Below are 24,348 nucleotides of genomic sequence, written 5' to 3'. Positions count from 1 at the left end.
ATATATATATACATATTTATACCCACATAGAGACTCTGGGAACCGCAGTGTAATGCGTACTATCCTGAGGGTATTGCATTAATGTCAAATTAGACTTCAAAATGCGTGTAAATTTCACGCGCGGTTACAAATAAGAATTATACATACCATATACGAGAGAATTTAAAGCAACAACATCAGCTACATCAACGGTCATGGCAATAGCAACAGCAACAGCAGCAACAGCAGCAACAGCAACAGCACAACACATATATTATAAGCCCAGAGGGATACAATAGAGATGGTTTGGAACACCCGTTTCTGGGTCTACCCTCATTATGCCACCATCCACCACCAACATTGGGTGGTAGCCGTGGGCAAACTTTTATGCGAAGAATTGTAGCCCACTTTTTAGTTAGTCCCCATGCGTGAAGAGAGCTTTTTTAAGTGTTACCTTTAGATTTTTCTCATTACTAGCATTCTCAAAACTGCCATCTAGGAGTTGGTATGCTTGGCTTGGTCGAAAGGGGAGAGCTCCAATCCCTGCTGCTGCCCCTGCCCCTTGCAGAGCGAAGTGAAGCGTAAATCTGAGCATCGTGTGTTTCAACTCCCGCTATTTTACATTCATGCCTCGCTGCTGTTGCGCTGCTGTTGCGCTGCTGTTGCGCTTCTGTTGCTGTTGCCGTCTGCTGAGCGTTGATTAAGCTCCCGGCATACTCTGTGGAGATCCCGAGTTGCCTTTGAGTGCCACTTTTGTTGAGGGATTTGTAAGCTGATTGTTAAGTTCTTGCTTAAGCGAGTGCCTATCTGTAGGCAAAGGGAATTTTGCTCTAGATCTATACAATTTTCCAATCTAAGCGGAATGTCAATAATAGGTTTGGCCTTGACAACATTCCGTCTGTACTTTAATCAATTTCATATATATAAATGTACACCATACAAGACAAACCAATATTAATCCTTTTATAAGTCGATATTATTGATATTATAGTTAATGAAAATAGCTTGCAAAAAGTCTAAACTAGATATAAATAAAAGCTACATTAATATTCTCAGTGCATAGCATAAATAACCGAATGGATTGTAGCAAATTAAGAGATTTAAAAACGTAGTTATTGAATTAGATTCTCAATACTTAAAAAAATATGCAACATTTATTTATTATTCAACGGATATTTATTATATTTATTGGTCAACAATTTGAATCGATTTAAGTCCCTATTGAAAAAGCTTGTTGTATGTGACAAGTTCTATTCATATAAGTGTAATTGTATTTAATGTACAGCATTTTGTGAAGTGCTGCTTCTGGTATGCTAATGCCCTTATGAAATATCCCATAATTAAAATTGCTTTATGTGTAAGTACTTGCTGTAATCAACTTTGAACTACACTCTCCATAATTTAGCTTAAGTCTTCTACAGTGAGTTGTGCAGATAAGAGGCAAAGGTAATGTTAAAATCAGAAGTGACACCGAAACAACCAATGTCTTGCAGAGCAAAACGAAGAGATATTAAATAGGCAGCCAAGAAGGCGACACTGGAAATGAGCAGCTAAAGCAAATGGTGGCAGCGTGAGGCGTGTGGCACGGGGCGGGTAAGCTGCAACAATCCGCAGTGGGTGGCACTGGGTTGAATGACAGTGTTGCCCCAAAACGACGACATTCGAGACTCAGCAGAAGCAAAGAGAATAAAAATGCAGGTCTCATGTGTGTATGTGTGTGTGTGTGTGTGTGTGAGAGAGAGTGTATTTGTATGTACATATGTATATAAATATGAATGTGTGTGTATCTGTGTGCAAGTGCCTTTGTGTATATGTGGCTAGGAAAGCTGCAAATGCGCTTTCAGTTGATTAAATTAAATCGCTAAAGCAGCCAGAGTTGCAGCTATGAAAAATGCAGTCAGTGCCCCAAGGGGCTGCCCAAGGGGGCGTGGCTGCGGCCAATCTACTCAGCGTAATGGCGACAAAGACGAAAAAAAAAACACGAAAAAGGAGAAAAGAAAACGGAGAAGTAGAAGCAGAAGCAGCAAGGCAACCGCAAAGTATTTACCCATTTTTTTTTTGGCTTGCCTGCCTGCCATATGAAGACGTCGTCAGCAGCATCCCCACCTGCATCCCACTTGTCACACACACACACACAAAGACGCATACAAACATGTGTATACATAAGTATGTATATTTGTAGAGTGCAAGCAACGCTTCTGCTGCACTTCCGTTTTCCTCGTGCCTTTGCTTTGCAAGCTTTGCGCTTCATTTCAAGTATGTTTCCCTCCACGACAATTTTCAAACAATAACTTATCGAGGAAGAGTCGATGCCTGGATGCGCTCCTCCAGAACGCTTTGGGGTGGTTTGCGAGTTTGTCGTCAGGTTTCGCTTCGTGGGATTAGAGATTTTTGTCAATGGAGGTAATTTGCGGAAGATTTTGTCTAGAATTTCAATTAGATTGACGTTTTACTCGAACAGTCTCCTTTGCTGTGCACCGTTACACGTATATTTAATTTTTCCCGAGAAAATCTTCGAATTGGGGTTGCCAACTGCTGGTTCGGCAAAAATCGCTTTATGGCATTAAGTTCTTTTTATTTTTTCCTTTTTCTTTTATATATATGTGTGTGTTTTCTGCTGTTCAAGTTGAGTAATTAATTTTTTTCGCTTTCCCTTGGTATTAATATTTGCACACAAAATATGAGCGTGCATTAGCCAAGTTATCTGTGTGACCCACATGCTGTAATCATGCCACATGCCACATGCCACATGTTCGTAAGCTAATTATAAAGGCTTATTCAGACTTTAATTTCCAGTCGGGGCAAGTCTTTGGCTTGCCACCGTGCAACACACAATTTGCCACACAGTTAACGAGAAAGCAACTGAGCCACTTAATGCAAGATGCAAATGACTTTATTAACTTTAGCCATAACGCAATCAACAACTTGCAAATGCCAAGCGATAAAGCCCAGCACCAATATAGCCAGCCAGTCCAGGCACCGTTTGTCGTCGCCCACATGGCCAACACGTGGAAATGGCAACAGAAAGGGCACTGCAAACAGAAGGAGAATCAACAAAACGGAGACCGGAGACTCATAATGCAATGGTAGCCATAAGCCACGGGGATTATCAGTTGGCAAAATTAATGCTAATTACTTGAAAAATATATGACCAACGTTTGCTGTGCTCGCTCTGTGGGTGGTTGTGGGTCTGCTTACTGCTCCGGCTGAGAAAATGAAAAAGAGAGAAAAAACCAAATGCGAGTGGCCTGCAAACGGTTTGTTGCATTTCCGCTTGGCCAAGGAAAAAATGCGTAAAATATGAAACAAATGCGGTGCAAGACATGACAGCATAAAACAAAAACAGTTAGAACAGTGGTCTTAACTTAAATAATGGAGGAGTAAAAAAGACAGGCTATATTTTTGATACCCTTGTATGGGGTATTAGAATTTTGTCCGGAAGAAATGTATATTTATGATCGAATGATGAGGTAGATGCAGATGCAGATCTGTTTTTTTAAAACTAAATTTTTTCATGAGAGCAAACCTAAATCACCAGAAATATATAATTTAGATTTGACATACTTTTTTCACTCAAATTAAGCTGGTGCACCCATGGTGCACCGAGGACGTATCCGCACTCATAATGAATAATCATAAAAATTGTATAAATTATGTGCCGACGCCGTCTTGCTTAACGCCTCCGGTGGCAAACGGCAGACACAACGCTAGCACCGTGCACCCATAGTAGATGAGGGGCGTGGGCGTGGTGGCCAAGTGGACGCACTGAGCAAATGAAATGCAGAAATGTAAATCTAAAATAATTTACGCTTCTTTGTTGACTGCAGTTGCCGTTGTTGCGTTGTTGCGACTTTACCATGGCCATAAAAACCTGCCGTTGTTTCGTCCCGCTTTCCGCACTCCTCGATTCATTTTTTCTTTTCTTTTCTTAACTGTTTCCACTGTTGCAACAAAATGGCGTCGTCGCATTGCCGTAGCTAGACTGCCTGCTTTAGTTAGTTGTCTGGCTGGGTGTTTTGTAAGGGGACGACGACGGTATACGAAGGTATATGAGTCCTGGTCCGCATTTACATTTATGACTTGGAATAATCCATTATCAGGCATTTTGCAGGTTGCCTAGGCGAATAATGCACACCGACAGACACAAATTTCCGCAAGTCGCTCACATATACCATCGGCAAAGAGCAGTTAAGCTTTTGGCTTTAGTTTAAAAGTGGTTTGGATTAATTTGACCCAGCTACACTACCAAATGATTAAGATATCTTAACTTGGTTACTTTTTCTTGTGTGCATTTTTAAACTTGCAGATCAGGAAAGAAAAAACATGGTTAACCCCAGACACATAAGAGTTTTTAACGTTTTTTTTTTTTATTTTATTTGAAAATGAGGTAAACTAAACTCAATATTATCTAGTAAATTAACTTTTTAAAAGCAGATGCAATTTTAAAATAAAGCAATTTCCTTTAAATGGTTTTTAAAACAATATTTCTCCTTTCGCAGTTGAACATTATTATTATTGCTTATGGGTCCCATCAAAAATCACTTAATTAAAATATATAATATGAGGTGATTATAATTATTAGCAAAGAACATCAAAATTAAATTCATCTAATAATTTTCATTGATATTCTAAATGATGTCTAAATTGTGAATATTGTCATCAATAATTGTATAATTCATTTTCAAACGTGCTTTGGCAATGATCAAAAATTGAGCGCTGATAAAATATCTATCAGCCAATGTGAAAGATAGAAAGAGAGAGAGAGAGAGAGAGATTGAGTGAGAGAGAGACGGAGAGAGAGAGAGAGAGAGAGAGTGGAGCATGCCAGAAAGCGATATGCTGTGTGAAAATGACCCAACAAATCGCTTGTCAATTAAAAGTTTAATTAATTTGCCGCACACACGCGCGCGTGCACAACCAAAGCTAGATACACACACACACACACACACACACACAGACACACACACACATACACACTCACACACAAATAGAGAAATATGCAGACAGTCAGGCAATCAAACAATACACTTGTTGAAAGCGAGAAAAAGAGAAGGCTGCATAAATGCTTCAACTAGCAATCCTTAACAAATACCCTTTAATAATGTCTTCATAATGTTTGTAATCTATTATTATTATTATTATAATTATAATCTTATTTATATTTCGTATTTGAATACAAAGAAGAGCATAAGAGCAATGAATAATGATTGCCCTATTTTGGTAGACTACTTAAATGATATGTGATATGTGCCCCAATTGGATAACATCATTCAAACCATTCGGCATCTATAGTGTGTATTCAGTAAAGTGAACAAGCTCACGCCAAAGTGTGACAAATCCTATGAGAGATTTGCGTAATTATTTTAATTGTTTAATGTCATGCGGTCAGGTCTGGTAACAGTGTGAGCATGTGTATGTCTGCGGGTGTGTGTGTGTGAATGTGTATATGTCTCGAAATCTGTGCCGGGCGCATTATGAGAGACGGGGGGTAGTTGGACTGACGATAAAACAAATTGCGTTCCACTTGCGTTTGTTTGCTCGTTTTTAATGATTAATGAGCCAAGTGGCTGCCACACCTCGCTTTCATCTTGCCATGTAAGTTGACACTTGCGGTTTTTATTGCACATGTGTAACTATATATGTGTATACGTATGTGTGTCCAGCGACCAGCATAAATATGTAGTTGGAAAACTTTCAGACAAAACAGAACCATAACGAGTTGTCATTAGGGAAATGCTACCAGCGGATTCGCAGGTGAGAAATATGTAGGATAATCAGTTGCAGAGTTGCCTTAAGGACCTGGTAGCCTGATTTGCCTTGTTTGATTGTCGGTCTGGCCTAATGTGTTCAACTAATTGGTGGAAAAAGATATTGTTGAATAATCTCAGATGCAGAGACTATACTTCTTGTTTCATTTTTTTACATTCGTAGAAATATTTATAGCGTACATAAAAAATATGGAAAATCTAGCATTCAATCTAATTTTCAATCTATCGTTCAACTTGTATAATTATATTTTTATTATTTGTATAACTATATGTAGCAGGACACTAGTGACGGAGTACTAAGCTGTAACAATACATCTGTAAAATAACATGCAATTATGTACTTAACATGCGATATCGATAACTATCGATAGAATCTTGAAGAGGAAGAGCTGAATCGTTGCGAATATAGAAATATTAGCAAGATTATTGCACAAATGTTTATTTAGAACTGAAGCGCTGTTTATTGACTCGATTATACTAAACATAATATTAAATCGATTTCGCTACAAATTTGATTGATATTAAATTAAAATAAAATAAAAAATGAAAAATGTGGAACTGAAGACCAAAGCATTGCTTAAGCCTCTTAGCCACCCATATGCTTCACCGGCTTCATAATTATAAAAATACAAGTGCACAGTTCTAATTACATTTTAGAAGAGCAATTTTGGCAGCGAAAATAATTATCAAAAGCTCGTTGGGTGAAAAATATAAACATTTTGCGCATAAAATGAATTTAGAGAGCCGGAGAAAACTGTCGAACGAAAATGGCTCACACATGCCCAAATAAATTCACAAAAGGCATATGCGTTGGCATGTCCTTGACTAGCTTTTTATTGTGGGCAACGTCGCGGCAGAGGCATATGGGAGCAGGAGTAGGTGCGGACGCAGGACGACGAGTTCCCTCGTGACTTGGTACGGGCTGTTACGTTGTCAATCATGCAAAAACTGCAACCGCCGCGTAACTGCTGGTTTGTAATAGCTTGTCGGCCAGGACTAGCAAACAGTCATATAAAGGATGAGGTGCTCGAGTTGGGGGGGAGGGTTGTAGGGTCTAGGTAGCTACTCTAAGCTAGCTGTTGCCTGGTTTCGGCAAAAGCTTTTCAAACTTTTTAATTATGCAGCAAACAGAAAACTTTGTGGTAATTTCGTTGCAACAGTTGGCCCGGACGTCAGCAATGAAGGACCGATGGCAACGTAAACGTCAGCAGCAGCAGCAGCAGCAACAGAAAATTGCAGCCTGCCCAGGTTGACTAATTGAGTTAAGTGTGGGGTAGCAGGCGGTCTCCTTTTGCGTTTGGAAATAATAATTTGCCAACAATTTTAAAGTGCATCAATCATAATTAGTGACCGGCGTGTTTTGCATGTGGTTGTGTCCGTGTATTTATTTGCATGGGGGCATGCAGCAGCAGGCAGCACACAAAAATGAGATTGAAATTGTGTCAAATTGCAGCAATGTATGAAATACTCACATTACGTGTTTCGACTAAAATATGTATGAATAAATGTCAATTATCCGTGAAAAACTGGCATAAAACAATAATTACAGGAATTATGGCAAAAATTAGATATTATTTCATTTAATAAAATTCTATAAAATTATCTTTCTAATCTTTAACACAGTTGAGCGCTGTTTTGGTGTTTGGGAATGTATTTGAATAAATGTATTTATTTTTATATTTGTATGTATTTATATACATTTCTTTTGCAGTAAAACAAGACTGTGGCTCTATTTATGAACCGCCTGTATTCATTTCTGACGCAAAATATAATACTTTGTTCATTTTCAATATTTCTTGGAAGTAGTAACTTTTATATCTAATTTTTTATTTTTTTTGCCCAGGCAATGCTCATCGATTATATCGAATAAATAGAGTATCATCTAGTCGATCATTGAATTTTGAGCATTTCAACTTGTGGTTGCTCGTAACTCAGCTAATTATATTACGCGAGCTCTGATGCTGCTTGAGACGCAATCGTCACAGAGAACGAGCCGATGCGTTCTGTGTTGCGTCTGTGGCTGCTGATGTTGCTGGCAAGTTTTGCTCAATTGACGTCGCACTTCGCCACTTAATTGAGTTCTTAAGCATTCTGCATGTGCCGCGCATTAGCGCAGCCAAGCGAACATCCCGCACATCCACATACCACTGACAGCGCCGGGAGCTGCAACAGCATAAGCAACTATTGCAGCAGCAGCAGCAGCACCAGCACCAGCAACGGCAAAAGTATCTCAATTATGAGCTGCTGAGCTGTGTCAGTGAGAGACAAACTGATGGAGATCGAGATGCAGATGCATCTGCCACATTGACATGCTCGTTGGCATTGCCAGTGTTGCATAACGGCAGTCGGGCACAGTCGGCGACAGACAGTCGACAGCATTTTGCAATCAAACGTATTTCCGTTACTTCCTCTCTTGTTCACTGCTTTCCCTCTACTCAACGCAAACCAATCCAGCCACCCGTCCCCTCTCACAACGCTGGTGCTCAGATGAGCGAGAAATCGCTTCATTTAGACGACAGACAGCGTTTGCCAACGCCCCCCAAAATATATGAAATAATCGCCTCATATCTCATGGCTATACCCATATTATCTGTGTTGTCCGGCTTGTCCAGTTGAACTTAAGTACAATTTGGGTCCCTTACCATTCATGCATATTGATAATCTGAAACGCTTGAATAGTCATTTACTCAACTTGAAAGGTAGCCCGAACTGGCCGCGCTGGCGAACCCCAACTCCAATTCGGACCCAACTCGGGCTTTTTAATCATGCGTGAACGGTCAGTTCGAGCCTTGTCTTCGTTTTCATTTTCCTGTTTGATGTAGGGACGTGTGGCTTCAGTTTATCCTCTTGGCCCATTCAAGGAGTGTATAGCTGTTCATTTTGGGGCTCTATCGCTTATAGGCTTCCATCTGGCCTCTTTTGTAGTCGGTCGCAGGCACTTTTCCAATCAACTTGAGTATGTGTCCTTTGCTAGACTGCTGCTGGCCTTTTTCCTGCTGACTTCCTGCCGATTTTATATTTTTCATTTGAAAAATAGATATTTTTTAATGCCTTTTATTAAATCGGCTTAGATTTATTGTACATGTATTTCATATTTCTATATAGGGATGTGTGCGTGTGTGTGTCTCTCATATGTGCCCATCGATGACACTGTGTGTGTGTGTGTGTGTGTGTGTGTGTGTGTGTGTGTGTGTGTGTGTGTATGCCAACTAAGCCCTTTTCTTTGGGACTTTGCTGCGATGGTAAAACTCGTCTATGTGGATCTTAAAGCAAATTTTGTGCATCTAATAAGATTTATTATTTTGTGGGCCGCATCAGCTAAATGGCAAAGTCCAAGTGAAGCTCTTAGGCAACATTAAATTGCTTCTGCACAAGACTCGCCACCGAGTATGAGTTTTAATCTAATGAATAGGATGAGCTTATTGGAAAGGAACAGGATCGTCCACTGATTGCAGTCAACAGCTTACATTTTGAGCTTGGCAAGCTGACGTACTTATTCGGTTGATACCCAAGAAACGCTCAACTTTGCCACTTTATCTTTTAGCTCAACTGTATTTTTGTCGCCCAGCCATCTGCGTTCTTGCCGCTCCTCAACAAGTATGTATTTCCTCGCATCAGCAATTCGAAAGCCGCAGGTACATGCAAAAAGCATTTGAGCAGCTGGTAGTAGGCTAAGCATAGGTAGCTATTTACCAAAATCTGTATTCCCTGTAACTCCCCCGGGAGTGTGTACCTGGAAAACTTTTACAGGTTGTTGATGAAAACATGCAAAATCATTTTCACTCTACACATTTTTGCAATGAAACTTTGCAAGTAATGTTAGAATGCTCTACACAATGCGACAACTTTTTTTAAAGGCTCTTCACTTGCACCCAAAAATATGTTTAAGTAGTGCAGCTTGTAAAGTAATATTAAAGACTATATGCCTATCTCTATAAATTTTGGTACTGCATAAATTTGATTCAACTCTCCAACAGTTTAAGTCTGAATCAATTTAACCAACAACTAGATATATGTTTCTTCAGAATTTATTAGAATTATAAACTTTAATCGACATTTGTTCATTAAAATTAACAGAGAAATTATACGAATATATATAACCAAAACATGCCATTTGACGAGAGCACTAAAAATAATGGAAAACATTTTGCTTATTGGCCAAAATACTGAATACTGTTGACTCGGTCAAGTGAATACAAGTGTGATTGCTTTTGTGTCGCATCAATCCGTCTGCAAGAACAGCAATAAATCGATAATAAGTGCATTACAAAGTCTTTACCGAAGTTTGTCCAGGCGTGGGAACGTCTATACTCTGATAGCCAAGGTATCATAGCATATTTGTTTTTTATGATGTCAGTCGTGCTAACAAGCTGCTCCAAAGATCGTTATTTCTTGGATACGCCAACCCTATTCTGTTCTGTTCTGTGGCATCTATTATCAGATGGTATTATTTATGGTATCAGAGTATTTCGCAGTCGGGTGTGCCCTATTGTAACGTTCTCTCATGTTTGAGTTTGGCTTGTGCACATGATTCGATAGCCGCAGACGGTTGAGGCACTCAGAAATTATTTGACCCAATATCTTAGAAGTTTTTGGCCAGTTGCGAGCAATTAAATGCATTGTACGGCTTTCGACTTGATTAGATTTGAATTGTTCGCTTTGCATATGCACTAAAACTTTACGGAAAATTCGGTTTGGCTTTTCTCTTTATGCAGTAAATTTATGAAGAGATAAGGGACTGTTGGGCAAATTCTAGCAGCTCTATCCAATATGTTGGATAGAAAACTAAGCCAAGCCCCGCAGGAAGTGTTGTAATTCGCACTTCAGCACACATATTCACACATAGACATAGACACATACACATATACATATATACATACATATATACATACATATATACATACAACCACATACCGTTTAACATGTCGTATGCATGATTACGGAATATTAAACGCCGGCCATGTTTCTGTCTAGCTATTTTCGGGGTTATCGGGGGCGGATTTGTCTGTTTCGTTGGTTATGCACAAATTTCTGGTTGGTTGCTTAGGTTTTAATTATGGTTATCACTGTTGGCTCATAACTGAAAAATATCCAGGCTACGAACGGTTTTTACAGCACTATTGGAGCATAGTCGAGCACATTGCTGTTGCTGTTGCCGTTGCCATTGCCATTGCCATTGGCTCAGCTCATATTCCCGTACAAGTCATGTAATCTGGCAGAATTTTCATCAACAATTAAAAGCATTTTCGAGCCGCTTATATTCGCATCGATTCGAATTGTGGCATCCCAGACTCATAAAACGTTACCCCTGGCCCATTGCCATCCAATTTTGTGGTTTCAGATTCAAGTTATTGGCATTTTTATAGCCTGCTCTGCTCTGCTCTTAAGGGCTGACTGGGTCATGAATTGTGGTGCGGGAACCAGTAAATTGGTTGATGAGTTTTAAGAGCTATTTAATGGGCAGTAAAACTTTTTAGTTATGGTTTCAGTTTTAACTCGTAGCTTATCCACTAACAAAAACGTTTATACCCTCTAAAAAGAAAAAATTGCCCCGGCAGGTTATCAATAAGTTTCTGATGTTTGCTAACAATTATTTACTTATGATTTGATGTGCCATGTTTTACCAAACTAATACATACGATTCCAATTTACACAACATAACCAAGAGTTGTTTTTAATGGAAATCTTTGTGTGTAATGCACACACATTTGTCTTCAATAAGCACGGCCTGTATCAATAGCCAAATTCAATCCGTTTGAGCCCAGTTTTAATAATGGAATCGATTAGGTAACCAAACATTTGTAGACATGCGTCTGAGAATCAACTCATATTTGACCAATAGTTGTTCTAGTGCTTCCCAAAAAATAATTGCATTTTTATAGGAGCCAAACTGATATCCCTTAATGGATTTGTTTGAAGACAGCAGCCCTGTGCCTACAAATATGGAATTAATTAATAAAATTTGCAGTCAAGGGGCAGAATACAAATACTTGTAAGCAAAAGATATGCCTCGGCAAACAAACAAACCTGAGCCAACCCTCTAAGGAGACTTTTTACAATTTGTTCAAGAAGTTGCCGGTACACTTGACGTGTATGTGTGTGTGTGTGTGTGGTTGAAGCCGTTGCCCAGCCACAGAAGCCACACACACACCTTCAAACATAAACTAATGGCCAACTGGCACAGGACGAAAACCAAACAAGCCAAACAAAAAATACTTCAATAAAGTAAATTAAATATTTGTGCATGTAATGAATATTACAAGGGGGTAACCAAATAAAAAACTAGCTTTTATATTAAATGATTTCTGCGATCAAGTTTGTGCTCATACAATAAACTTATTTCGTCTATATTTGTAGAAATAATGTTTATTGAAAATCAAACCATGAAGTTTAATGTGTGAGTGTGAAAATGCTGCTTTGCTACAGACATTTTTCGATTTAAGACTTGGACCCTATGCCTGAGGTCCTTGAACTCTTGAAGACAAAGTTCTTGGAGAAGACTGACGCCGTCGCTGTTTGGCGTTAATTAAGCATTTGTGGCACTTGACCTTTGTTTAACTTTTGGTAAGCATTGCCGCGGGCAAAGAGCCAACACCTTTTTGATGTTGCCTCGCTTGCTGCTGGGAATCGAGTGATTTAAGCTAATTAGGCGAAAATTAAATTAATATTTGATGAATTATTTGATCATTTTGTGAGCTACGGCAAAATATCTTGAAGCAATACTTTACCCAACAACAAAATATCGTATGACTATAGCGACAATGAAGAAAATTAAACTTGGCCATAATGAAAACCCATTGCCAGACAAATTGAACATTATTTGTTTTTCGCAGAAAAGAACTGTAGAAAGTAGAAGAAAAGTTGCTGTAAAACATTTGATAAGCTTGTCGCTAGGCAGGCTGGGCACAATATGAAAAAATGAAGCACTTTTCTTATGCCTATGCCAGGTAGTGTGGGAATGGCAGTTGGTAAGGGAATACTATAAAAATATAAGGTGAGTCGCGAAAAGATTTGCTAAGAAAGTTATGCCTAATGTTTATTGGACAAACTTTTGCATTTTTACTGCTTTTTCAAAGTTGTGGTCGTAATTCTGGTGGCTGGGGCTCGGCCAGACTTTGCCCGGCTCCTCCGTTTGGTCATTTCAAATCTTAAATTATCCAGATAGCCCAAGTTTCATTTTGCACGAGGAGAAATACGGAGAGAGAGAGAGAGAGAGAGAGAGAGAGAGCGAGAGAGAGAGGGAGAGCCTGCAATCCAAAGATTGTCAGCACATTACACCCATAGAAGCTGTGCTTTGAGTGGGTGTGGAGGCAAATTGAAACTTTTGAGCCCTGTTGCTATTGGCAATAATCATTGTTGTAAAATTTTTGCTATTAATTTGTTTATTTAAATTTACCTGAGACTGTCTGATGCTTTCTTTGTTTTGCTTACGATTATGCAAATATGTTTCAGTAATAATCTGTTTGTGAGTCAACTGATGCGTTTTACTTACGAGTTCTCAAGTTTGTTTAGAGTATAGGTTGCCACTTACCTGAAAATAAATATGCAAAAAATGTAAATTAAATGGAGAGCTTGATTTAGTTAAAGTACACTACGTTACTTCATTCAAAGTCGAATAAATAATCATTCTACTTTCTGACAGATTGCTACAAGTTCAAAAAATGTTTTCTTTAAATGCATTTCTCTTATTTCTTTACAATGCATTCTTCATCTTTTTGACAATGGGCTTAACATATGTACCCTATAGAGATGGTAAGCATGCCAATGGTTTCCTAAAGCTAATAACCAAACCATTGTTAGTGAACCAATTCTTCTGGCGTCACGTACCGATTGTTGGCAAATACATGGCCACAGGGGACTTAAAGACTGATCAACTCTATGGATACAGCTTGTTTTCCCAAAGCTTTTTGAATGTGAATTTCATCATTAATGGCTTTGTGCTAATGCCAGCCTTTGTGCAGGTGATTTGAGCATTAATTTTCATCATTAATCATTAATTGATCTTGGTTTTCCCTATAGCAGCGTCGACTTGGATTTTTACTAACCATATGGAATTTCTTGTTGTTTCATGTTATAATGGCTATGCAGGCTATTGGTCTATGGTCACTCAAAGAAAAGATCGGTCTATACTATATTATTTTAATCACGTGTGGACTTGTGTCTTTGAACGCATTTCACTTGCGGCTCATCACAAAACATAAACTCGGCTTTTCACACTCTACGCAAAAGGCAGCTGTGGAAGAAGTGATGACTGAACCCATTGATTAGAGGGGCGATGGGGTTTTGCCGTGAATTATTGTGTGTCCACTTAACTGGGTCGTTCTGCCCACACACACACACACACACACACACACACACACACAGACACACAAATCACTCAAAGGCTTAGTCTGTAACCTTCGGCACCACACAGTTACACTACACTACACTCCAAACACTACGCACCAAACTACAACTACAAATTCTAGGTCGTTTGGTTCAACTAATAAATATGCCAAAAATACGAATCTTACTCGAACACCAACCACACACACACACACACACACACAATGGCATACGGACATATATAAATGAATCGCAGCTGAGGGCAACGAAAACTCTGGAATAAAACCATTAAATATTTGCGGTTAAACGCACCAAAAACAAACCGCAAAAGTAAATCATATCCAAAGTAGACACCGGACATGGAAAGGAATTTCTCTGAGCTCGTTTTATTTTATTTTATTTTTTTTTTTGCTTCCTCGTACGCAAAAATATTAGATTAGAAATTAGGATAACCATGGACAGCCAAGGGGCCAAGTCAGTCAGGGCCGGATAGCCGGCAGGCCGGCAGGCAACAGACCATAGCGCCATTTACTTGATTGGGGAATGGGTGGCGACCTCTCAGAAGTAAAGGATGGGAGCCAGGAGCCAGGGGGTGGGTTGGGACTGGGGGCAGGCGGCTGCTAACCAACGGCCTGCCAAAAATTCCAAATGGTCCATGGTGAAACATAAATCATTGAAACTGACATTTCGCCATTTTACTGGATTTGTATACAGCAAAGGTTTCGCCTATATATACACATGTACACACATATAAACATGTGAATGTGTAAGTTCTCTTGGCAATGTGGTATTTCTCAAAGATGCTTGAAATGAAAAAATGACCGATATTCACCAATTTCCGATATTTATGCAACAAGCCCAAGCAAGCAGCGTACCCATTAAACAGTTAAATCAACGACTCTTCACTTGGCCACAATATATATTTGATGGTGGCCCATATCACAAAAGCCAGCTACGGTTTCGAAAAAAGAAAACTAAGCCATATAAATCATTTTGCAATTGAATGCGGACATCGCTGACTGACGGCCACACACATTGTCCAAGGGTCTGCGAATACTGAAGGTCGACTTCTGCACAATTGATGGCTGCATTTTGGTTGGAGTTTTTGGTCTTCCATTGGGTCACTGGCACGCCTGGCTGCCTATCGAGACTAATTTTGACTAGAAGCTTCTGATTTGCAGCCACTCTTGATAGAGGTGTGGTAAATGTGTATTTTTAATTGTATTATTTGATCTTTAAAAAAAATCTTAAATTATCTTGCTTGACTTATAATAATTAATAATATAAAATAAGGAAACATTGTAAGCAATGGATATTAATACAGATTTACGTTGTTTATATGCTGTACTGTGCACATTGATTGTTTAATAGATTTAACGATATATATCGAAAGGGCACTGGCATTCGCCTCAAGCTGGCAGCGCCGACTGTCTCTTGAGCAAATCTGCTTTCTGGCAGTCAAGTTGGCAGCTCTCACAAGTTTTGCTGTCACCAAATTCTACAGTTTACATATTACATACATTGATATATATATAAATATACATATTACAAGCGAATAAGGCGATGTTGATGTTCAGGGCCATGAGATATTCGGGACTGCCACGTTCTGTGCTCCTGCTCCGCTTTGCCAGTTCGATTGTCAGTCGAAAGCACGACTACGATTTGGTGGTGCTGGGCGGTGGCTCTGGTGGTTTGGCCTGTGCCAAGGAGGCGGTGGAGTATGGTGCTCGTGTGCTATGCTTTGACTATGTGAAACCAACGCCAGCGGGCACCAAGTGGGGCGTGGGTGGCACTTGTGTGAATGTTGGCTGCATACCCAAGAAACTGATGCATCAGGCGTCTCTGCTCGGTGAGGCTGTGCACGAGGCAGTCGCCTATGGCTGGAATGTCAACGATCGGGACATAAAACCCAACTGGAAGAAACTGATCCAGTCTGTCCAGAATCACATCAAGTCGGTCAATTGGGTGACGCGTGTCGATCTGCGTGACAAGCAGGTGGAATACGTCAACTCGATGGGCGCCTTTGTGGATGCCCATACCATTGAGTATAGAACAAAGCAGGGGGAACGAAAGCAGCTGAGCGCTGAGAACGTGGTAATTGCTGTGGGTGGACGTCCGCGTTATCCCCTTATACCCGGAGCCATCGAGTTTGGCATCACCAGTGATGATATCTTTAGCTATGAGACGGAGCCGGGACGCACCTTAGTTGTTGGTGCGGGCTATGTGGGCCTGGAGTGCGCCTGCTTCCTCAAGGGACTCGGTTATGAGCCCACAGTTATGGTGCGTTCGATTGTGCTGCGTGGATTCGATCGCCAGATGTCCGAGCTACTAGCTGCAATGATGACAGACCGTGGCATTCCATTTCTCAACACCTGCATTCCCACAGCCGTGCAGCGACAGGCGAATGGCAGTCTGCTTGTGAAGTATCTGAATACAACCACTCAAAAGGAGGAAAGTGGCGTCTTCGACACAGTTCTGTGGGCCATTGGACGCAAAGGACTCACCGAGGATCTCAATCTAGTTGCGGCTGGCGTCAAGACGGTGAACGATAAGATCGCTGTTGATCACACGGAGGCGACCAATGTGCCACATATTTATGCCGTCGGAGACATTATCTATGGCCGGCCAGAGCTGACACCTGTAGCCATTCTGTCGGGTCGTTTGCTAGCGCGGCGCCTATTCGCTGGCTCTAAGCAGCTCATGGATTATACTGATGTGGCCACCACAGTCTTTACACCGCTGGAATACTCTTGTGTTGGCATGTCCGAGGAGATGGCCATTGAAAAACTTGGTGCCGAGAATATCGAAGTATTTCACGGCTATTACAAGCCGACGGAGTTCTTTATACCGCAGAAGAGTGTGCGTTACTGTTATCTCAAGGCTGTAGCTGAGGTTTCCGGTGATCAGAAGATCTTGGGATTACATTATATGGGCCCCGTGGCTGGAGAGGTCATTCAGGGATTTGCTGCTGCCTTGAAGTCGGGCCTAACCGTTAAGACCTTGCTGAACACGGTCGGCATTCATCCCACAACTGCGGAGGAGTTTACCAGGCTATCGATAACGAAGCGTTCGGGTCGAGATCCGACGCCAGCATCGTGTTGTAGTTAAATAAATTAGCTTCCAGCTGATAACTATTCGATTTTGAATTGCTTTAAATATGAGATAAATAAGATATAAAAAAATAAAAATAAGAAATAAAGCTCGCTATCGAAGGAAAATTGAACTCACTGGACTCTAAATAGAAATATGATAATCACCGCTGAAATGAATTTTCCCATAGGCTTCCCTTATATATAAATAACTTGATATCAATCGATATCAATGGTGTGAAACTTGAAGAAGAAGATATAATTTAGTTTTGACTGCCAGAAAAGAAAGAAAATATATTTTGCTCAATTATTACGCATGCTGGTCAGCTCTATGAACGTCACCCAACGGTATCCAGACTCATTTCCCCATCATTATCTAAGCTCTTTACTTATTTGCATGTTTCTGTGAATGATTTTACCACAACTGTCTATGGGGAGGCATACAAAAAGATATGACAATATACTCAACTCTGACAATTTAGCAGAAAAGAAAGACTAATTGTTTGGCACAGTCTTGGAGAAAACACTTTGCCCATAGCACAAATGCCAAGTTGCGTATTAGGAGCAAGTTGCAACACACTTATTCTTATGCGAAGCATTCCCTGCAAGAAGCGAACTCACACGTTTTCTTGATTTGACATTTCAATATAAATGACGAGAGCGAGAGGGAGAGGGAGTCCGCAGTGTGACCATTTTTGACATATGAAGTTGTAATTTATGAAGTTCACGCTAAACAAAAAAGCAAATAGAAAAAGAAACCAAACAACCAGTTGGGAGGGCTTTCGATTTTCGTATTCGCACAAAGTTTTCTTTGCCGCCTCGGTTGTCGTTTCCGTTTGTGTTGCACGAGTATCTCTGACCCACAATCATATGCGTGCAATCTGACTGATGGCGTCGCAAAGTATGCCATGTTTTTGCTACGCCTGCCAGTCGCATGCCACAATAACAGCAGTTCTTTGGGGCAGGCAGCAGCAAAAAAAAAGAAAGCAAAAATGTTGATTAATGTTTACTTCCGATTTGCATAAATCTTGCTTTAGCATTTTTTGGGCAATTTTAGTAGCACGTTTTTGCTCGTCTTCTGCTCTCATTTTTTTTTTGTTTTTTTGGCCGCATTGTTATAAATTATTTTTTTTTATTGGTCCGGTTTGGTTGGTTGCCGGTTCGGTCCGTGTGCCAGAGTCTGCTCGTTGGTTAAATCGTCTGCCCGAATTTCCAATTTTATTTATACGTTTGTTTGCATGGCCACGAATTGGCAAACAAAGCGCAGCAGAAGCTGCGAATCAGGTGAACGGGGTAAACTTATAAACTTGGTTGCAGGTCAAGGCGGTTCGTGGGTGCTACACAGAGGCATCACAATTGCTTCCTCCAATTCGCCATTTTGCCATTTGGCCAAAGCATCCCGGTCCATAACTCTTCGATTAGCTTTGCCAACTCATTTAACAAATGGTCTGGCTGACAGTAAGAAAATATAACAAATTTACCCGAGAAAACGAGAAACTGCTTTTAGTTTCCATTGCAACACCTTACAATCATAAATTGTGACCGCACCACCACCCCCCGTGCCACATCGCCCACCGTCAGAGGTCGTGCAATGAGTGCGCTGCAAAACTTTTGCTACCCGAAAAGTTAAAGCACCCGCGGGTAATTCGATAAAGCGTAAAATTTTGCACTTAAACTATTTTCTTGCTGGCATTTGAAAATTGCATTGTAGTTGCATTCGTTATTATGTTCCTCTTGCCGTTGCTGTGGCAGTGGCAGTGGCAGCTCCTCTTCTTGGAAGTTGGATGCCAACTGTTGTCAGTTGACCTGTGTAAGAGGATCTGAATTACAATATAATGCTGTTGAAAATTCGTGGCAGACATTCTGAAAACCTGAACTGATTTCGTGGCAAGTGGCTGTGAATATTAAGTAATTTTCTGCACTAGAATCGAGCGTAAAAAATTGTATTTTACATATTGAAGGGATATATTTGAAATTCGAAATTGAAATAATTACATTTTACTTTTATTAAGACTTATTTACTGACAAAAATAAAAAGCTTAAATGCAATGACTAAAAACATAATTAATTGAAATTAAATAACATATTCTTGTTGAGTGTTTATAGACAAGTCAAACATCATGATTCAAAATCATAATTACAATGCACTTAGTGTTCGTCATTCCATAAATACAAAACAAAAATATAACTATTTGACCCTAATTGCTCACATAAAATATATTCTTATATATAAATATATATTTTTATAATTGTTAATTTAATATAATATATTGTTCTGAGCCATTAATTCAACAATTTGTTAAATTCAATTAAAATTTTTGTCAATTTATTTATGTCAAAGCTAGTTATGCCAACAATCTTGAACCAGTTGTCTGCTAAATTTGATTATCTCTCTGGCTTTTGCTGTCTCGTCACTAAATTCATTGGCCACATACTAAGACAAATTGTCTTCAATTTGCCGTGTTGAACAAAAGAGTAGAATGCCCGAATGCAAAACTAACAGCACAGCTGTAAATGTAATTTAATAATTACCATTAGCAATCATTCAGAACGTTGTCCCGCACAATCATTTTGAATTGAAAACAAGTTTGGAAATTAACATTGGAAATTAACATTGGAAATTAACAAACAAATATTCACACATTATCAACTTTTGTTTAATTACACATGCCTTAGAGATCCAGATGTAGTTGCAGATACAATGGCAGATTTAGATACAGATGCAGATGTAGATGCTGATGCAGATACAGATACAGCCACAGACTCAATGGGAGTAAAAGCAAATACGTCTGCTGAATTCAAGAGTAGAACAAGCACAGCTTTCACACACAAATACAATGTTATAGATGAAGGGCAAGTAGGATTTGTGGTGTAATTTCGCAAATGGAAATTGATATATTTAATAACTAAACTAAATAGAAAGCATGCCTTGCTGTTGGGTTGTCTGCTTGCAGAGTGTTTGTTTATTTGAATGGATATTTAAAAAGAAACTATTGAATCATTGAATGCCTATTGTTTGGACAGCGTGGCCACAGAACACAGGCAAATTTCAAAACCAAGTCCTTGGCAAACAAATCAAACGCTGATTGCAAATTTAATGGGATTTAAAATTTCAAATTGCTAAACAAGTCTTAAGCTCATACACAGCCTGGCCAGGCTGCTAGGTGAGTGTGTGTCTATGTATATATATATATATGTGTGTGTGTGTGTGTGTGTGTGTGGATGTCACGCACAACGTCCAGTTCTCACAAGCTCGTTATGTGCGCCAGCCGTGTAACCACAAGCTGCTGTGGCTGCGTGCCTAAAGTGGAATTGTTTGTAATGCGCTGATGACGATGACAACGACGACAGCCTCGATAGATACATTATCAAAGAGCAAGAGCGCAATAGAAAGAGAGAGAGAGAGAGAGAGAGAGAGAGAGAGAGAGAGATTGAGAGAGATACAGCGAGAGAGAGTCATGTAGTGGGGTTTAATTGAAATGAGAATTTTTATTTCATTTTAGCCAAGTTGCCAATTGACTTGCACGAAATGGGTGTTTTTACCTTAATTTCAACTGTGATTGCTATATTTAAGAAATGTGCCATTAGTTGTAATTAAGACTGAGAGAAAATAAATACAAATAACATCTAATAATATATGAAAGTCCACAGCTGACTAGACGCAAGCTGTGAATGAAATATCTATTGACCTGCCGCCAGTTAATTGGCATAACTAGAAAAGGCGATAAAAATAATGCAGTCAATTATATATATTTTATTTATATTATATTTATATTTGTTGTGTATTGTAAATTTCTGTCTTTCTTTGAATATATATATGAACATATGAAAGCTGGAAAAATTGTTGTTTTGGTGGAGAAGCAATTACATTTCCGATTTTGAAGAGATACTTTTTAATCAACATTAACGCATTAAAGCAGCTCTCGTCAACAGTTGCCAGAAACTTCTACAAGCCTCTCATTTTGAAGGGCCTGCCGTCAAGTGTGCAGTTTTATTGTTGACTGCAGTGGATTTTCTTTCACTCCTCCCTCTCTCCGCCTCTCTGTCCCTCTCTCTCTCTCTCTCTCTTTCCCAGTTGTGCTCTGTCTTTGTTGTACTCACCCTCTGGGAGTGTTTAAATATGTGTGTCGTAATTTAATTTCATAAAAGCAATTGTATTCCTGCCATGTGGCGACTAAGTTCGCCGGGGACTGCCACAAGCCGAAAGCCTCGACAAACTTCGCTCACATTTGCCGGAATGACAAAATGACGTTGCCAGCAACTCAGAGCTGGAGTGGATTGGAGTCGAGTCGAGTGAAGTGGAGTGGCATGGAGTGGAGTAGCGCTGGCTGCCAGTGAGAGTGTGCGGCGTATTTATTTTATTTTTTAATGCCGACACCGAGAGCAACGCATACGACAAGTATTTTTATTGTCTTGTTTGCCAACAGCGACGTCGACGTCGGCGTCGAGAGTCGCATATTTGACATTGGACTTGTGTGTCTGATAGCGTGCCAGCCAAAACATCACAATGGCTGGCAACACTGACAAGCCGGCGGCCGGCACACACACACACGCACACGCACACACACACACACATACACACACATACAACACATATAATTGTGCCTGTTTACTCTGTGTGTGCGTTGATTTTTTTTTGTAGTTGTGACTCCGACAACGCGACGTATGCGCAACGTGTGGCAAATACAATGGAAGCAGCTGCCTCACACTCACACGAACGCACTCCAGTCATATCATTTATGCACAAACGTTGCCAACTCTGCTTACAAATGCAACAAAGTCGCCGACTGCCTTTTTATTTGTCTGCTCCTCTCTCATTTTTTTTGTTTTTTTTTGCTGTTGCAAACTGCTACAGGGATGGCTAAAGGGAAGCTGCTCCTGTTAGCGAGCTCAGCCTAACCACAAAGAGGAATTTACACACTCATACACACACACACACACATAGCATATGCGATGGTATTCTAAAAACAAAGGAAAGGCGCTTTTTAAGCACTTTCATATTAAATTAAAATTGCAGCCAACAGTTGAAAACGGCAGCTGTAACTCCAAAGATAGCGCCCCAAACTGCCAAAAAAGAATGAAAAATGCTGAAACCGCAATGCGCTTAAATTGTGTACGAAGAAGGGGTCAGGGGAAGGGGTAAGGGGGAAGGGGGGGCCTTTGATACTGCCAGTTTCTTGGGCACTGTAAGTTGATTGAAATAAACTTCCTGGTTTAGCTGCTTGCTGTCTGTTGAGTTGCAAGTTGCAAGTTGCCAGTTGAGTTGAGTTGCTCTGCTTGTGCCATAAATAGCTGATAAAAAACTTTACATTTCAATAGTTTCGCAAATAAAAAAACAAAAATCTATCAACATAGGCTGAAACTTATTCTATACAAAGCAAATAAAATAAATTCCAAACTTTGACAAGTAAATGTGTATAATATTATTACTTTAATTCATCAAAGATGTTCTGGAGGAGATTGATGTTTTGCTATCTGATGCAAAAGATATTCCAGATACTGAACATTTTAAATCTAATTCGCTTTCCCAGATATTAAAATATTTAACACTCAAACTGTGATATACTTGAAATTCTTAATTGTAATATGTTCCCGTTTCCCAAATGAAGTTATCCCAGATACTAAGGTGCCAGATACTTCCGGTTAAAATTTGAGTCTGAACAATTACATTTAATCTGGAGTAATCTAGTTGAAAGTGCTTATGTCCAAAAATTATATAGAATTTTCTTCTTTTGCCTGCACGGCTTTATTATGCCTCATTTGCTTGGGTGTCAAGCAAAATTGCCGTTTCAATGCACTTCTCATATATCCAAATGCAAGGACGAGTGAGACGTTAAAAAAGAGAAAAGCAGGGAGAGCAATCACATTGTTGTTTAGCAACAACAATAATAACAAAAAACGCACACGTGTGCCACAGTAAAAAATCATAATCAGCGCCAACAAAAGCTTGCAACAGCTGTCGGGGAAAGGCTAAAGGAGTATTTGGGAGGGGATTGTGGATCTCTGTGTGTGTGTGTGTGTGTGGGTTAGATGCTGTCAGACATTCGTCTCACTTTAGCGCATCTAAATGTGCACAAAGCCAACATCAAATGGGTGAAAAGAAACTTGACAGACAGCCAGACAGACAGACATGTGTAATGCGTTGGTGGACAGGTGGTGCTACAGGCATAATTATGTTGATCTGTGTAAAAAATTATGCGTACAGCATCAAATCACATCAGCGAGACCCGCATTATTGCGAGGCAGCATTTGCTGATCATTATCAAATCGAATAACAGCACATTTCTTTGTTGTTACTCCATTTTGGTCAGGTTTGCGCCTTTGTGTTGCAGCTGCGGCGTTTGTTGCTGCTGCTGTTGTTGTAAAGTCAACGTTTTGTGTGTATTCCATGCGGAAAATTGTCATTGTTGGTTTCGTTATTAATTAATTTGCTGCGGCTGCCTATCTTCCACTCTGTTTGTGTCTCTGCCTCTGTGTGTGGGTGCAATGGGCATTTCCATGGGTGTGTGTTTTGTGTGTGTGTCCATGTGTGTGTGTGTGTGTGTGTGTGTGTGTTTGTGCTTTATGTGTGGTGCTTTGGCCCGAGTCCAGGTAATAAAATATTCGCACATGAGTGAAATTGAATAGTTTGCTGCAGTTTTGCACAATCCGCAGTTGCCATGGAATCATTCACTCAATTATGCATAGATATCGGAAAGGGAATCAACCAGCCAACACGAGTCGTGGCATTGTGGCAAGAATCTTGGCTTTAATTCGCATATGAATCTGTTTTTTAGAAAGTCGTTCAGCAGAAGAATATTAGGTAATTTTAAGCAACTTTCACATGTACTTCATATAGTTAAAACTGTGGCAAGCAGGACTTGACATGAAACCAAATAGAGATGCTGAAAACCAGATATTTACATATCGAGAGCAAGTACAATTATTGGAATTGGAATTCCAATTCATGGAAAAAAAAAAAACTCAAATGCTGCTCGAAACTTTTTAGATACTTGTCATTAATAAGTCTAAAGCAGTAGTTGTTTTAATATAAAATATATAAGACTTTGTTAAAATGCTTTGGCATTATTTTTGAGTGGCAAATGCAAATATATATATTATATATTTCTTTTATTCAGAGAATTGGCTAACTTGTTAAAAGTCTATAATAAATACAGATCTGTTAAATTTTATTTCTCATAGCAGGC

At 39.7% G+C, this 24,348-nt stretch overlaps 3 protein-coding genes across 4 annotated transcripts in view; 2 read left to right on the top strand and 1 right to left on the bottom strand.

Annotated features, from left to right (window-relative positions):
• Positions 1 to 24,348, bottom strand: part of LOC122322572 (probable serine/threonine-protein kinase dyrk1) — a 113,252-nt gene that overhangs the window by 33,230 nt on the left and 55,674 nt on the right. The window lies entirely within an intron of this gene.
• Positions 13,452 to 14,393, top strand: LOC116806329. 2 transcript variants are annotated; one of them, XM_032742591.1, is made up of 3 exons: positions 13,452 to 13,499; positions 13,548 to 13,708; positions 13,770 to 14,393. In XM_032742591.1, the coding sequence occupies exons 1-3, from the start codon at positions 13,469 to 13,471 to the stop codon at positions 14,013 to 14,015; spliced, it is 438 nt and encodes a 145-aa protein (XP_032598482.1). In that variant the 5' UTR covers positions 13,452 to 13,468; the 3' UTR covers positions 14,016 to 14,393. The 2 variants fall into 2 exon arrangements, with proteins under 2 accessions (XP_032598482.1, XP_032598478.1); XM_032742587.1 differs by having other exon boundaries at positions 13,767 to 14,393.
• On the top strand, positions 15,584 to 17,211 carry LOC6558948 (thioredoxin reductase 2, mitochondrial). The gene has a single exon (XM_001984801.3). The coding sequence runs from the start codon at positions 15,636 to 15,638 to the stop codon at positions 17,178 to 17,180; it is 1,545 nt and encodes a 514-aa protein (XP_001984837.1). The 5' UTR covers positions 15,584 to 15,635; the 3' UTR covers positions 17,181 to 17,211.

Source organism: Drosophila grimshawi, unplaced genomic scaffold (genome assembly GCF_018153295.1).
Source record: "Drosophila grimshawi isolate 15287-2541.00 unplaced genomic scaffold, ASM1815329v1 contig_44, whole genome shotgun sequence".
Lineage (NCBI taxonomy): Eukaryota > Metazoa > Arthropoda > Insecta > Diptera > Drosophilidae > Drosophila > Drosophila grimshawi.
This window is presented reverse-complemented; position numbering and strand designations above follow the sequence as displayed.